Below are 17,081 nucleotides of genomic sequence, written 5' to 3'. Positions count from 1 at the left end.
AATGTGGCATAAACAAAACCATTTGATTGTCAAACAATCACATTGCAAGGCTCCTGTGTAAACCAGGCTACCTGCGCACATTCGTCCACTAAAATAATTCCCCCTGTCCCACATCCATACAGTGCACTGTGCACCCGCCAGTTGACGAATGGGAAGAGACATCTGTTACAAAACACCAAATGTGTAATCAATGACGTTCAGTGACTGTCATGCATTAATAACTACATTCATAATAATGCCTCATTCACATTAACCATAAGCACTCTGTTAAGTTACGGTGGATGACATTCATTTGTATGGGGACCGTCCACAACGGAGTGGAATCACAATGCCCCTTTGCAGTTGAAGGCTCCGTGCGTCTTCTTCAGTCCAGTCAGAGTCGGTTGAAGAACAGGAAGTTACCAAACCACAGAAGATAAAAATATATTTTTGTTGATGTGTTTATGGGATAGATAGCAAGTCGTAAACAATTTCCCAGGTAGCCTAGTGGTTAGAGTGTTGGACTAGTAACTGAAAGAGTTGCAAGGTAAAAATATGTTGTTCGGCCCCTGGACAAGGCCAGTATCCCACTGTTCCTAGGCTGTCATTGAAAATATGAATTTGTTCTTTACTGACTTGCCTAGTAAATAAAAGTAAGCTATATTATTTTAATAGTATGTTAAAAATAATACACACTGGCTATTAAGCACAATAAAGTACAAAAATAAAATAAAATAAAAATATTAAAAACTTGATGTACAGCCTAATGAACATGAATGTATGTGTCCACTGCTGTCTGAGCGCCTCTCTGTCTTGGCCACTCATCTCTACCTTTGCGAATTGTCACTTTATTGTTGACCCACACTGCATTTTGGAGAGTATTCCACACATTTTCAAGTCCATTCACAAATTTTTCATGTGACTGACATGTGAAATTGATCAAATAGTGTAATAGCCTACAGTTTTGTTGTCATCTTCGTTTAAATTATTGTGATAGTCTCATGTTTACCGGTACGGCGTATGGGCACTATTCATTTCGGCAGCTCAAAGGCATAATATAACATAATTCAATAAAAATATAGCTACGGGTTTGTCCCAAATGGCACCCGATTTCCTATATTGTGGGAATAGGGTGCTATAAAGGGAATAGGGTGCCAATTGGAACAAATCGTAAGGCTTGTGTGTACCTTGTTGTGAAATTGTTAGGTTAGATTACTTGTTAGATATTACTGCATGGTCGGAACGAGAAACACAAGCATTTCGCTACACTCGCATTAACATCTGCTAACCGTGTGTATGTGACAAATAACATTTTATTTGATTTGATTTACCTTGTCTATGAGGTCTTCACATTGGGACACCAGCTGCTGTCTCTTGGCTGCCAGTGCTTGGTGAGCATGGCACTCCTGACTTAGAGCATCAACCCGGTCTCTGACATATCCCAGCATCCTTTTCACGCCTTCTACTTGGGTACTAGAAATATAGTAAGAGGCATATCTGCTGTGAAATAGTCCATGTAGTAATCATATTATCTGCAGTCTTGATCCATCAATCTATTAATATAAAGGCCTAGTTTGAACACACTGCATTGGATATAACAAGCATATTTGATTTCATAATACAGTGATAGCAGTGACATCTTTACTATTGAAATCACATGTTACTCAAAATCTCTGTTTTGCTACACCAGTGATAAGCAGTCTGTGGTGATTCTTGACCACAGCAGGTTTTAAACTTGACGAGGGTGGGGGTGAGGTTTTGAGTCTGAGGACTAAGGATGTCCTAATATTGATGCCATATTCCCTCCTTACCTCTGTGGTTTGGCCTTCTGTAGTATGAGCTGCCCTCTCTGTAGAGGGTCATTGGCTGACTCTTTGATGCTTCGCAACAGGTCCTCGTGCTTTTTGGCCAACTCAGGCAACCATAGTGTCTGGGTCTTCAACCCCTTAAGTTTACTCTCAACAGTTCCCAGGACCTCAAAAGCCTGACAAAACAGGAATGAGAGGATAGGACAATATGCATTAAGTACTCATGTAAACATGATAGATGGTTCAGCAGAAGTCCTGAATAAATGTAATATTGCTCTTATAATAACAGTCACAATTCATGATGCGGTAGATGGCACAAATAGTATGTCCTTGTTGTCCACTAGAGGGCACCATGTTCAAATCAAATTAATGTCACTCGTTCCCTAGTCTTGTGTAGAGTACCTCAAATACAGTTGTAAGCACTTAGTACTGCAATAATAATTACTCATCACAAATTTGTCGGGCACATGATATTACATGTATAGAAGCTACCTTGTTGGCACTGCTAAAGAAGGCTTTCCTGAAGGTGATATGTATTACAAGCCCACAGTAGCTACACTAGGTACCTGATGGCACTGCTAAAGAAGGCTTTCCTGAAGGTGATATGTATTACAAGCCCACAGTAGCTACACTAGGTACCTGATGGCACTGCTAAAGAAGGCTTTCCTGAAGGTGATATGTATTACAAGCCTACAGTAGCTACACTAGGTACCTGATGGCACTGCTAAAGAAGGCTTTCCTGAAGGTGATATGTATTACAAGCCTACAGTAGCTACACTAGGTACCTGATGGCACTGCTAAAGAAGGCTTTCCTGAAGGTGATATGTATTACAAGCCCACAGTAGCTACACTAGGTACCTGATGGCACTGCTAAAGAAGGCTTTCCTGAAGGTGATATGTATTACAAGCCTACAGTAGCTACACTAGGTACCTGATGGCACTGCTAAAGAAGGCTTTCCTGAAGGTGATATGTATTACAAGCCTACAGTAGCTACACTAGGTACCTGATGGCACTGCTAAAGAAGGCTTTCCTGAAGGTGATATGTATTACAAGCCTACAGTAGCTACACTAGGTACCTGATGGCACTGCTAAAGAAGGCTTTCCTGAAGGTGATATGTATTACAAGCCCACAGTAGCTACACTAGGTACCTGATGGCACTGCTAAAGAAGGCTTTCCTGAAGGTGATATGTATTACAAGCCTACAGTAGCTACACTAGGTACCTGATGGCACTGTAGCTAAAGGTACCTGATGGCACTGCTAAAGAAGGCTTTCCTGAAGGTGATATGTATTACAAGCCTACAGTAGCTACACTAGGTACCTGATGGCACTGCTAAAGAAGGCTTTCCTGAAGGTGATATGTATTACAAGCCTACAGTAGCTACACTAGGTACCTGATGGCACTGTTAAAGAAGGCTTTCCTGAAGGTGATATGTATTACAAGCCTACAGTAGCTACACTAGGTACCTGATGGCACTGCTAAAGAAGGCTTTCCTGAAGGTGATATGTATTACAAGCCTACAGTAGCTACACTAGGTACCTGATGGCACTGCTAAAAAAAGAGGTCCAGGATAGGTTGTGTGAAACTGTAACGCGTTGAAAGTAGCAGAATTGTTTGCGTTGTTTTAATCTTCCTGCCCAGACATGTTTGGATGGTCTGACTATATCCTACAAGTTTAGCCTCCATTTCTTTGTTATAGCGTACCTTATTGGCAGTGCTTAAGAAGGTTACAGAGACTATCTTGATGACACTGAAGCCATTTCTCTCCTGAAGGTTACATGTACACAAGCATAGATATAGAACAGTTTTACCTCTAGGACCACTAATCAGCAATTACCTTGGTGGCCCTGATAATCTATGGCCATAAAACATGTAGAGAAGGTACTGTACCTTGTTGCCACTGTTAAAGAAGCCGTTGCTCTCCTGTAGGTGATATGTATAGTTACACTAGCTACCTTCAACTGCTAATGCAGTACCTACTCTCCTAAGGGGGGGGGGTTGTATAGTAGTCAGTTGTGTCTGTACCTTGTTAGCGCTGCTGAAGAAGGAATTGCTCTCCTGTAGCTGTGCCAGCCGGCCCATCATGAGGTTCCAGAAGTGATTGTGCAAGGCTTTGAGAGCCACACTTCTCTCAGAGACATGGCCCGTCTCAGCCTCAGCACAGCCCTCTGCTTCTCCCACTTGCAGCTCTGAAGCTTGGGCTAGCAGCTTCTCCACCAACACACTCCAGTCCTGCAGAACAGGACGCAAGCATGCACACACACACACACACACACACACACACACACACACACACACACACACACACACACACACACACACACACACACACACACACACACACACACACACACACACACACACACACACACACACACAATATTAGATTGGCTGTAGATCTATACTAAAGTCACCTAGATGTCATGCTCATGGCCCTAGTATTATAATACTCACACATTAACAGTAAAATTGGACATCTCCTAATAAAAGCTTGTTATAGCTTTGTTAACTGTTGAAAATGTCAGTCAATCACTTGGCAAATATGTCCCAAAGTGTATTCATATTTAAAGTATCATACCTTGGCTTTCTCTTCAAACTCTTTGTATTCCTGAAGGAGCTCTTCATTTTCTGTGAGAGCTGAGCCCAAATGATCTTTTTCAAAGTACAAGTCAGCTTTGTTTTTGAACCAGTGGGTTACCTGAATAAAATACCAGACATTATAACTGCAGTCAGGACATTACTGCATTTATACTTGGGTACTTATGTAAATGATTTCAAAGGAAGAGTTTTATGCTGCATGACTGCTCTGCCTTACACTAAGCAGTAGATATTAAACCCAGAGGCATCTGTACTTCCATCATCTTAACACATGACCCCATATGGCTCAACAAGCCAGAAGGTATTATATATTTCTAGGTAGACCATTTGTTTCTACTCTACATGGGTGCAGGCAACTCATGATGTGTTCAGATTTCTTTTTGGCCCCACTCCCATCAAAGTTGCCCATCCCTGAGATAGGTGAAAGTTTAAAGTCAAAAGGAGATTTCTAACACGGATTGATCTTAGATAGACATTTCCTGACAGTTTGTGACTCACTTCCTGTTCCTGGCGATCCCATTGGTAGATGTTAAGGATCACTTCCAGGTCAATGAGCTGCTGCTTCATGTGTTGATCAACCTGTCTCCTCCTGTCCTGCAGTATCTCCATCAGACTTTCCACCCGGCCATAGCTGCTGTCAGCCCCTCTCAGCGCCTCACTCCTCCGAAGACCATCCTCAGTCTGGAACTCTCTCAGGAAGTCTAGAAGATCACGACTCTTGTTCAGAACGAACATTGACTTCTCCAGGAGGCCTGGGGAAAGAGAGAGGGAGGGGGAGGTGTCAACGACAGAGGAGAGAGAGAGCAAGAAAGCAATAGAGTAAGAGGGAGAGGTTTATTTACTATTACTTGGAGGCATTACATAGCCAGTGCCAATAGCAGCAAAAATCTGAATTATGTGATACCATTGACAAGTTTCTCATTAAAAAGACTCTCTTGTTTAGAACCAGCATTGACTTCTCCAGTAGACCCGAGGGACAGATATAGGCCAGAATAAGAAAAGATGATTACATGTGCACATACAACATCTTTGAGGAGGTGCTGGAAATCAAAACAATAAAGACCAGATGAAAACCTAAGTAGTCAAAACGTTATCACCAACATACCACATGGGATCATAGATTGTAATGTGCAGAATCTCTTTTTTCATTTGCAAAAGATACGTGCCAAAACACAAATAATTAATGAATGAATCCAGCTTTGGGTCGTGTAAATACAGCCATCCAATTTGTATAGTATGTAAGGTACTGTATCTCACACTGCAGTGTAATCTCTCATCAAATATTATCATGAGAATGAGAGTACTTGTTGTTTATATTTCCATCACGATGTCATATGATATCATGGTCCCTTTCTCCTTCAGCAGCCTCAACCAGCTAGCTTTTAGTTTATTGTGCTGTTGATATAACATGAAGCCCACTCATTCTCACATCTGACAGATATCATATCTCTTCATTACATCTCAGTGCCTAGGAGACTGAAAGGAAGGGTAAAATCATCCAATTTCAGGAACTTTAAGAGGAGAATGATTCACTCAAGGGAGAGCAGAGGTGAACTGAATGACTGTCAGGTTCAGACTGAGGTTGTGTATTATCTACCAGACATCTGGAACAGTGACCCAGAAGTCATTACTCTAAGGGGATTTGCCAAAGGGAATAAATACAGAATTTATCCAAGGGAGGCTGTACTATAGGTGTATCAACATAATACCCACCTCTCTTCATAACGCTGTGTTTCATGAGCAGTTCTTTCAGACACTCCACATCTCCCAGCTCCTGCTCTCTGCTCTGGAACTCTTCTGCCTCGTCTATTCTGATAGCAAACTGAAGGAGGTGGAGGAAGACAGCATTAATCTATCTGTATAGTAAGACAACAGTGAAGGAGTTGGAGGAAGACAGCATTAATCTATATGTATAGTTAGACAACAGTGAAGGAGGTGGAGGAAGACAGCATTAATCTATATGTATAGTTAGACAACAGTGAAGGAGGTGGAGGAAGACAGCATTAATCTATATGTATAGTTAGACAACAGTGAAGGAGGTGGAGGAAGACAGCATTAATCTATATGTATAGTTAGACAACAGTGAAGGAGGTGGAGGAAGACAGCATTAATCTATATGTATAGTTAGACAACAGTGAAGGAGGTGGGGGAAGACAGCATTAATCTATCTGTATAGTTAGACAACAGTGAAGGAGAAGGAGGAAGACAGCATTAATCTATCTGTATAGTTAGACAACAGTGAAGGAGAAGGAGGAAGACAGCATTAATCTATCTGTATAGTTAGATAACAGTGAAGGAGGTGGAGGAAGATAGCATTAATCTATATGTATAGTTAGACAACAGTGAAGGAGAAGGAGGAAGACAGCATTAATCTATATGTATAGTTAGACAACAGTGAAGGAGGTGGAGGAAGACAGCATTAATCTATCTGCATAGTTAGACAACAGTGAAGGAGGTGGAGGAAGACAGCATTAATCTATCTGTATAGTTAGACAACAGTGAAGGAGGTGGAGGAAGACAGCATTAATCTATCTGTAGTTAGACAACAGTTAGACAGCATTAATCTATCTGTATAGTTAGACAACAGTGAAGGAGAAGGAGAAGGAGGTATAGTTAGGTGAAGGAAGACAGCATTAATCTATCTGTATAGTTAGACAACAGTGAAGGAGTTGGAGGAAGACAGCATTAATCTATCTGTATAGATAGACAACAGTGAAGGAGGTGGAGGAAGACAAATCTATCTGTGAGACAACAGTGAAGGAGGTGGAGGAAGACAGCATTAATCTATCTGTATAGATAGACAACAGTGAAGGAGGTGGAGGAAGACAGCATTAATCTATCTGCATAGATAGACAACAGTGAAGGAGGTGGAGGAAGACAGCATTAATCTATCTGCATAGTTAGACAACAGTGAAGGAGGTGGAGGAAGACAGCATTAATCTATCTGCATAGATAGACAACAGTGAAGGAGGTGGAGGAAGACAGCATTAATCTATCTGCATAGATAGACAACAGTGAAGGAGGTGGAGGAAGACAGCATTAATCTATCTGTATAGATAGACAACAGTGAAGGAGGTGGAGGAAGACAGCATTAATCTATCTGTATAGATAGACAACAGTGAAGGAGTTGGAGGTGGGTATAGATAGACAGTGAAGGATTGGAAGGACAGCATTAATCTATCTGTATAGATAGACAACAGTGAAGGAGTTGGAGGAGGACAGCATTAATCTATCTGTATAGATAGACAACAGTGAAGGAGTTGGAGGAAGACAGCATTAATCTATCTGCATAGTTAGACAACAGTGTAATTGATCCTAGAATGTGCTCTGGGTTTGCACATTTATTCATGGTGATCTCCAGAGGCTTCATACATTCACAATAGATTTAATAAAGAAGTAAAACATTGAAAAAGGAACACTGTTTGGTCAGTGATGAAACATGTAAAAGGACAGACAGTACAAACAGTTCTGCTATTTGTTTAATTCTCAGTCACATCCACAGTGAGGTTATCCAGGGGGAACCATCTGCTTCCTTTATCTTTCACACTTCCTCTCATCATGTTTCATAATCATCACACCAACTCTAATGTGTCTGCTTTGTGTGGCAGCACCCAGGGTGGTCAGCCGTTAAATGAGCCTGGTTAAATTACAGCACATAGGCCTACAATATCACAAAACGCAACGCTCTTGTTCTGAGGCACTGTCTGTGGACTGATGGCATGGAAACTGCACCATTGTGACACATTGGCAGTAAATTCCCCTCATATCTAACTGCAGTACAAACGGACCCTTCTCAGTTACAATGTTATCTAGTGGAAAAAAACATATATCTTTATTTTCCAGTACGTAGACACAAATGGTAACAAAGCTGATAAAACAATGAGCTGTTTTCTTTTGTCTTTTGAAGCAAACTTCAGAGGAGGAAACAGACGCACTGTAACAACAAAGTAATAACAAAACAACAACACTGGATTCTGTGTTGATAGCTATCATGCCATTTCATATTTCCATTTCAGAACAACAGAACTGGTTGAAATTCCACTTTCTAACAGGCTTAGTACAATGAAAACCCTTGTGGCATAGCCTACATGTACATGAACTGAAAAACAGCTCTGATCTGTTAGGGTCTATGTCTGGTCTATGTATGCTCCATGTGGGTTCTATGTAGCTATAGTGTAGCTATAACAGTCTATTTATTAGCCTGGCTAATGCATCAAGTGCCCCGTCAAAGAACTCGAGGCCAGTTGTAGCAGTGATCAGCACTTCTCTAGCAGTGAGCTCAGTATCTATGTATGGTCTATGTAGCTATAACATCTCCTTTCTGTTAGCCTACCTACCTCAAGAGCCCTGTCGAAGAACTCTGAGGCCAGGTGTAGCAGTGACCGGCGCTTCTCTAGCAGTGAGATCATGGTTCTCCAGGCGTCGCTCAGAGAGACAGCCATGGCCTCATACACCTCCCCTTCATCTTCCTTCTCCTCTGCCGTCCTGTCTGCCTCCTCCAGCAAGGCCCACACGCCTGCCTCATGTTTCTGGAAAGAGAGAAGTCTCTAAAATATACTGTACCTAGTTCATTCAAGTATCTTCTCTGCATTATACAGGCCTCATTTTTTGGATTTCCACTCGTGCTTCTGACACAGAGGAGGCCTTCTGTTTAGAGCACTGCCTTATTAAACATTGTTGCATTACCATATACTTGCATGCAAATCAACATTGTAAATGGACCGGCTTTTTTTGCCGGCTACATTCTTATTAGCACACTGCCTTACAATAGGCTGGCACCAATATGTACATATAGTGAGCTCCAAAAGTATTGGGACAGTGACACATTTTTTGTTGTTTTGGTTCTGTACCCCATCACTTCGGATTTTATGATACAATGATTATGTGAGATTGTCAGCTTTCATTTAAGGGTATTTTCATCCATATCGGGTGAACCATTTTTTACTTTTTGTGTCATGTCCCCCCATTTTAGGGGACCAAACATTTTGAAACAAATTCACTTCTGTACTAAATCAGTAAAAAGTTAAGTATTTGGTCCAATATTCATAGCATGCAATTACTATATCAAGCTTGTGACTCTACAAATTTGTTGGATGCATTTTCTGTTTATTTTGATTGTGTTTCCGATTATTTTGTGCCCAATAGAAATGAATGGAATTTCATGAATTGTGTCAGTTTGGAGTCACTTTTATTGAATACAATATGCTTCTAAACACTTCTACATTCATGTGGATCCTACCATGATTACGGATCATTCTGAATGAATCGTGAATAATGATGAATGATACATTTACTGAGGCATATATATCATACCCACAAAACAAATATCCCCTGTTATTATAATGGTGAGAGGTTAGCATGTCTTGGGGTATGATATAAAATGCTAACCTCCCCTGTTATTGTAATGGTGAGAGGTTAGCATGTCTTGGGGGTATGATATAAAATGCTAACCTCCCCTGTTATTGTAATGGTGAGAGGTTAGCATGTCTTGGGGGTATGATATAAAATGCTAACCTCCCCTGTTATTGTAATGGTGAGAGGTTAGCCTTGGTTATTGTAATGGTGTAATGAGGGTTAGCATGTCTTGGGGGAATGCTAACCTGATAATGGTGAAAATGTCTTGGGGGTATGATATGGAATGCTAACTCCCTGTTATTGTAATGGTGAGAGGTTAGCATGTCTTGGGAATGCTATGATAATGGTGAAATGTCTAACCTCCCCTGTTATTGTAATGGTGAGAGGTTAGCATGTCTTGGGGGTATGATATAAAATGCTAACCTCCCCTGTTATTGTAATGGTGAGAGGTTAGCATGTCTTGGGGGTATGATATAAAATGCTAACCTCCCCTGTTATTGTAATGGTGAGAGGTTAGCATGTCTTGGGGTATGATATAAAATGCTAACCTCCCTGTTATTGTAATGGTGAGAGGTTAGCATGTCTTGGGGTATGATATAAAATGCTAACCTCCCTGTTATTGTAATGGTGAGAGGTTAGCATGTCTTGGGGGTATGATATAAAATGCTAACCTCCCTGTTATTGTAATGGTGAGAGGTTAGCATGTCTTGGGGGATATGATATGGAATGCTAACCTCCCCTGTTATTGTAATGGTGAGAGGTTAGCATGTCTTGGGGGTATGATATAAAATGCTAACCTCCCCTTGGGGGTGTTATTGTAATGGTGAGAGGTTAGCATGTCTTGGGGGTATGATATGGAATGCTAACCTCCCTGTTATTGTAATGGTGAGAGGTTAGCATGTGCTATCTTGGGGGTATGATATAAAATGCTAACCTCCCCTGTTATTGTAATGGTGAGAGGTTAGCATGTCTTGGGGGTATGATATAACATGCTAACCTCCCCTGTTATTGTAATGGTGAGAGGTTAGCATGTCTTGGGGGATATGATATTTTATTGTAATGGTGAGAGGTTAGCATGTAACTCATAACATGCTACAAGTCCTGTAATGGTGAGGCTAGCATGTCTTGGGGGTATGATATAAAATGCTAACCTCCCCTGTTATTGTAATGGTGATGGCATGTCTTGGGGGTATGATATAAAATGCTAACCTCCCCTGTTATTGTAATGGTGAGAGGTTAGCATGTCTTGGGGGTATGATATGGAATGCTAACCTCCCACTGGTGAGCATGTCTTGGGGGTATGATATAAAATGCTAACCTCCCCTGTTATTGTAATGGTGAAAGCATGTCTTGGGGGTAGTGGCCCCCCCGTTATTGTAATGGTGAGAGGTTAGCATTCTTGGACAAAAGCGTCTGCTAAATGGGATATATTATTATTATATTATTTATCACTCATCATTATTCCTGATTCATTCAGGACGAGCCGTAATAACAGTAGCATTCACATTAATGTAGAAGTGTTTAGAAACATATTCTATTTACATTTACAATAAAAGTCTGTCTGCACGGTCACCTCATAGTTACTGTATCAATTCAAATCCAAAGCGCTGGAGTACAGAGCCAAAACAATAAAAAGAAATGTGTCACTGTCCCAATACTTTTGGAGGTCACTGTATAATACACGGTCATTGAGTACAATACTGACATTCTCTGATGAGGACCCGTTGTTTAAAAAACATAAAATTACCATATACTTGCATGTAAATCAACATTGTTAATGGAGCGATTCATTGACATTTTGTTCAATTGCACTATTGCAAGATACACATTTGAAATGTTCAAAGCCTTGCTATGTGATTTCTGCTAGTAAGCTGAATTAAAAGCCGTGGATAAACCAAGGACACGGTACATTTGGATGCAAATCTTTTTTGGATTGTTTTTGTGATAGAACCTCTCTTTAATTAGAGGTTGTTCAGTGGTTTAAATCTGTAGTTACTCTGATGTCTTAATGGAAAATGACATTTTACTAATTTAGCAGACGCTCTTATCCAGAGCTACCTACAGGAGCTTAGGTGTAAGTGTCTTGCTCAAACCAGTGACATTCCGGTTGCTGGCCCAACGCTCTTAACCGCTATGCTACTGGAACGTTTACATTAATAATATAAATTGTTCACATGCTTATGCCAATAATACCATACTTGTATAAAATAAGGAGTAACATGTTCAGCACTCAGACATAACTATCTCCTGACATTAGGTGGTAACAGTAATAAATGGCCTGGGTCTAAATAGCCATTGTCTATAACAAGCCTGGGGAAAGCTTTGAGTGGAAATGATATAAATCAAAAGGCTGTTATGAACATTCCACCAAAGACAATGAAAGTGTCTGAAGTAGTTTCATGTTTCATCTCTGAGAAAAGAAAAGCATTGACGGTGTTTCAACGAGACATAGTCAAACAAGGCCGGTGTTGTGCCGAAAATCTCCCACCTTCCAGAATCCCTCACGTGAACGCGCACAAACTCAATTCTTCACTGCTGCGACTTGCTTGCTAATTAAGATTTCTGATCACGTTAGGCTGTATTTAATTAAATTATTTATGTTGGTTTGATGGCAGGGGAGGCACTAGTAATGTCTGCAGTTTTCAGTTTGGCAATTTGCTTCAAGTGTATTAGACTATAAATAAATCTCTTTGCCAAAATGTGTCATCTCTCCAATGTCTTATTCGACAAGTAGTTGTTCTGAAATGTTTATTGCCTACATTTTACTCCCACCTCTATGTTTAATAAAACACACATACAATAATTATTAATTTCGGTTGCTTATCCTGACATGAAGTTTGTTCTACAGAAAGTATTTGACTCTGATGTGTGCCACAGAAAGCATTTCACTCTAGCCACAACATCGCTATCAGCAAATATGATTGGATATATGTACTATCCTACTAGCATACAGTCACTGCTCTGCCTGTCGCGTCCTTTCTCCCCTCCTCACTCTGCCGCCCCCTTCTGTTGAGTTTTTAAATAATAAGTGACATTATATAACTAATATTATCATTGGGTAGCTCATCCTCATGGCCCACCATGGTTTCATTAGAATATGTCAAATAGTGACATATCAATAATAGAATAGTGTAGTTATATGTTGACACGTCAAATAGTGACATATCAATAATAGAATAGTGTAGTTATATGTTGACATAATGTAGAATAGTGTAGGTATACATCACCTGAGCTGACATATTAGTTATAGGAATGAAGAAGAAATACTACAAGGAGAATGAGGCAGAGAATGTACATCTTTTCTTTACGGCACCTGGTATTCCCAGGTGGTCTCTTGTCCCGGTACCAATCAGGCCCAACCCTGAACAGGCCTGTTCAGGATGGTATGGCCACAAGCATATTTTTTTTACCCCCATTTTCTCCCTGAATTAGGTCCATTGACTAATGTCTGCAAGTGCTCAATGGGCTCAGGAGAGGTGAAGGTCGAATCATGTGTCCTCCAAAACATGGCCGCATACTGCTTGCTTAACCCGGAGGAAACACCGTTTGACTGACGACCAGAGTCAGCTTGCAGTCGCCCAGCCCTGTCACAAGAGCACAATGAGCCAAGAAAACCCTCCCCTACCCCGGACCAATTGTGCACCATCCTAAGGGAATCCTGGTCGGTGGGATTGAAACCCAGGCTGTAGTGGCACCTCTACACTGCGGTGCAGTGCTTTTGACCACTGCACCACCCAGGACTCCCTTAGTGGTGACATCTATTTCCAATGAGAGGATTACCTTGAGTTTGATCAGGAGCTGCTCGTGTTCATGCAGTAGTTTCTTGGTTTCATCCTGGTTGCTGCCGATCTCCAACAGGTTGGGATTGGCTTCAGTCAACTGCAGCTGCACCAGTGCCTCACACTACAAAACACAGTGTTTGTTTTCTCCCTTTTGCTGTCAGTACATATTTAAGCAATACGGCACGTCGGGGGTTTGTGGTATATGGCCAATATACCACAGCTAAGAGCTGTTCTTATGCATGAGGAGTGCTTAGATACAGCCCTTAGCCATGGTATATTGGTCACATACCACAGACCCCTTATTGCTACTGGTTACCAACGTAATTAGAGCAGTAAAAATAAATGTTTTGTCATACCCGTGGTATACGGACTGATATACCACGGCTATCAGCCAATCAGCATTCAGGGCTTGAACCAACCTGTTTATAATTATTACTATACTTCAGAAGTAAATGGCCTGTCTGTATCCATTGGAACAATCTTTGATACTAAGTATCAAGACACAAAGTTAGACCAGCAGGAAGCCGAGGTCTGTTTGTGTTTCCCTGCCAAGGCCATGTAACATGTTGTTTATGATCCAACTGAGAGCAGGGCAGGTTGGTGTAATATTATACCTGTGGACACCCACATGGTCCTCCTGTGAATTTCACAGTGTGTAAACAGAGTATGGAAATATCGTCTTCCAATATACTGTGCTGTCCCGGGAACGCAATTAGGGTATGCGTCCCAAATGGCACCCTATTCCCTATATAGTGCACTACTTTTCACCAGAGCTCTATGGATCCTGTTCAAAAGTAGTGCAGTATATCGAGAATAGGGTGCCATTTGGGACACATCCCAGGACAATGTCAATCCATTAAACTGAGGTATTCCTTTAATGTAATGACTGGTACCGCTCTGGGTGACACACATGAACTTAAAGCCAAGCTTTTCGTGGAAGTGTCACCCTGAGCGTAAAAAGCACCAACAGCTGTTGCTGTAGCCTATATGACAGTATTACTACATAATGCCTGTATATATTTGGAAAGACGATACAGTAATTGATTTGTCAATGACAACAGTGGTTGTAACAGCTACAAAGTGTTCATACTAGGCAGTGTGAGGATCACCAACAACTGTTAAACTATTACAAGATTTATACATAGTGTCACACTCATTATAGTAGCCTGTTGTTTCAGATGTAAGGAAACTTTCACTGAGACAATAATTCATATGTCAATGACAACGGCGGTTAGTTATGTGGTTACAGCCACAGACTGTGCATGGGCACTGTAACGGTGACGGTGCTGGAGGTGGAGATTAGGCCTATTTCCTACTCTGCATGCTTTGCCCTTTAATCATTGCATGCCTTAGATTGCAGCCGTGGCAGTCACTTTAAAGGGGACTCAGGGGAACACCGTTACCATTACCCCTTTCCCCTTCACGACCAAAATTGGCGCCTGAGGATACAACAGAGGACAACAAACATATCTCTCTGAAAACAAAACATAGGCTTTTCCTTCTCTAGTAGGAATATTAATTAATACTTGAAAACAATCTCCTTTCTGTGTTTTATCATATCTAATATCTTGTACATTTGAACCAACCAATGTATTTACCATGTATTTGACTGCCATGTGGGGAAATAATAACTTAGAACAATAAACTTGAAAAAAAGACCTACCTAATGCCAGTTGTCTTATAATCACCACTGTGGGAAAGCCCTGCCTACATGTTGAGATGTAGTATGTTAGTATGTGAGGCATTGAGATAAGCCTGCTGGTTTGGCTGGGAGCTCGTCCTATAAGCATAATGGACAAACAGAGAGAGCTATTGACATCCCAGAACACTAGCTTTAACAATGTGGACTATGCAAGCTTGTGACATCATGGACAACTTTAAATGCCTTTCTCTGGTTGTCTCAAATGGCTATATTCCCTATATACTGTAGGCTAGTGCATAACTTTTGATCGGACCCGTAGTCATAAGTAGTGCACTATGCAGGGAATAGGGTGACATTTGGGAAAGATCCTTTAATAGCAGCAGCACTTTGGAAAGAAAGAGATCAATGGATGATCACTGTGAGGTCAGTGTCTATCAGATTCAGACAGATCCATAATCTATTTTGACAGGCACTGATTCATTACCAGTCCTTGTTGTTATATAGACATAACACTATAGTAATATTAGACAACATTTCTGTTAAAAATCTTTGGAAAGATTGATCTTCTCCATCTCCATCACTGTGGAGTGAATGACCATGTCTGGCCAAAGAAGAGTTCTGAGCGGCATATATCTAAGCACTTCTATTCTGTTCACCTGAGATATCAACAAACTGAAAAATAATACATGGCTTTTATATAAGGCTTTTCAAGGACTGAAATACGCTTAAAAAGACAACTAAAGACAGCCAAAGCAACCCAAAGATACAACTGAAGAACATTTTAGGAGTTTGGTACCTTGAACACAGTAACAATAATCTGAGAATCGCCAGCCTGCACGGCGATAGTGCTGATTGTTGTTGTCGCAGCAGGTTGACCTCCAGTGTCACTTTCGTTGGACATTGTCTCCCCCGTCCAAACTTAACTTCATAAAGTATAAGATGAGCTTTACAGCCCCTACTGTCCACTCTCTTCTCTCTGGATCCTGCAAATCCTAGTCTCTGTCCTGTTCTCTCATTTCAGTCTCTGGGTGCTTCCAAACTCAACAGTCCTTCAATATTTCAGTTGAAGATAGAGTGACCAAGCAAAAAACGGCAGTAGAGAGACCCCTCTGTCCACTCATCCAACAGGCGCAAAAAAAATCCAGTCGGAAGGTGTATGTTTCAGCAGCGGTGTTATAGCCTCCTTCCACTCCCTCCAGTCCCACAGCCGAGCCACAGCACGACAGATCAGAGCCACTAGCATCAACGTACTGCCTGAAGCTCAACAAGCAGGAGACACAGAGCAGGGTGACAGTGCAGAACACGGCTGGCCAGTGTGTTAAAAATAGTACTATCCACTAGGATTATCACACTGTGCTGTGCTGGAAGCCATTTGACACACCCCTAGTTTGGTGGCTCCGCTCCACTCTGGTCTTTCTACACAACCCTCCCCTCTCCCTGCCTGCCTCCTGCCTCTTTATCCTCTCCTGCCTCCCTCATACACAGACTAGGAATGCATGATATATCGGTGAACATATAGGAATCGATATGTTCACCGATATATCGTGCATTCCTAGTCTGTGTATGAGGGAGGCATTAGCTAAAAATGCCAACATCGGTGTCGACCGATGTCTAGTTTAACACTGATGTGCAAAACCGATGTCAAAGCTGACGTGCATACCTATACATGACGTAATGACAATCTAGAGGAAAAGAAACGCACACCTATTTAGGCGAGGTGCTGGCTAGCGGAGTGGAAAACTTGAAAATAAAGGAGAGCCGCACACTCTAAGAGCTCAGATGCAAAAATGTAATGCCCAACGCTTCGCCAGGCAAGGTGTCTTCATCTGGGTATAATCACAAACACTGCAGGGTGACTCGTTTATATAGTGTCAAAAGACACACACACAGGTGTCTGTAATCATGGCCAAGTATGG

The 17,081-nt window shown here is 41.4% G+C and overlaps 1 protein-coding gene across 1 annotated transcript in view; it reads right to left on the bottom strand.

The window, feature by feature from the left end:
* LOC135547558 (coiled-coil domain-containing protein 141-like) overlaps nt 1-16,508 on the bottom strand; it is a 39,350-nt gene extending 22,842 nt beyond the window's left edge. Inside the window, exons 1-9 of the mRNA XM_064976667.1 lie at nt 15,962-16,508; nt 13,522-13,644; nt 8,724-8,915; nt 6,100-6,208; nt 4,885-5,138; nt 4,367-4,486; nt 3,814-4,020; nt 1,791-1,963; nt 1,311-1,452 (exon numbers count right to left, since the gene is read on the bottom strand). Of these exons, the coding sequence (XP_064832739.1) occupies nt 1,311-1,452; nt 1,791-1,963; nt 3,814-4,020; nt 4,367-4,486; nt 4,885-5,138; nt 6,100-6,208; nt 8,724-8,915; nt 13,522-13,644; nt 15,962-16,066 (1,425 nt within the window). The 5' untranslated portion in view covers nt 16,067-16,508. The remainder of the gene's footprint in view (nt 1-1,310; nt 1,453-1,790; nt 1,964-3,813; nt 4,021-4,366; nt 4,487-4,884; nt 5,139-6,099; nt 6,209-8,723; nt 8,916-13,521; nt 13,645-15,961) is intronic.
* Between the last annotated feature and the right edge of the window lie 573 nt (nt 16,509-17,081).

The sequence above is a fragment of the Oncorhynchus masou genome, chromosome 10 (genome assembly GCF_036934945.1).
Source record: "Oncorhynchus masou masou isolate Uvic2021 chromosome 10, UVic_Omas_1.1, whole genome shotgun sequence".
NCBI lineage: Eukaryota > Metazoa > Chordata > Actinopteri > Salmoniformes > Salmonidae > Oncorhynchus > Oncorhynchus masou.
Note: the sequence above shows the minus strand (reverse complement) of the source record. Positions and strands in the feature narration are given on the sequence as shown.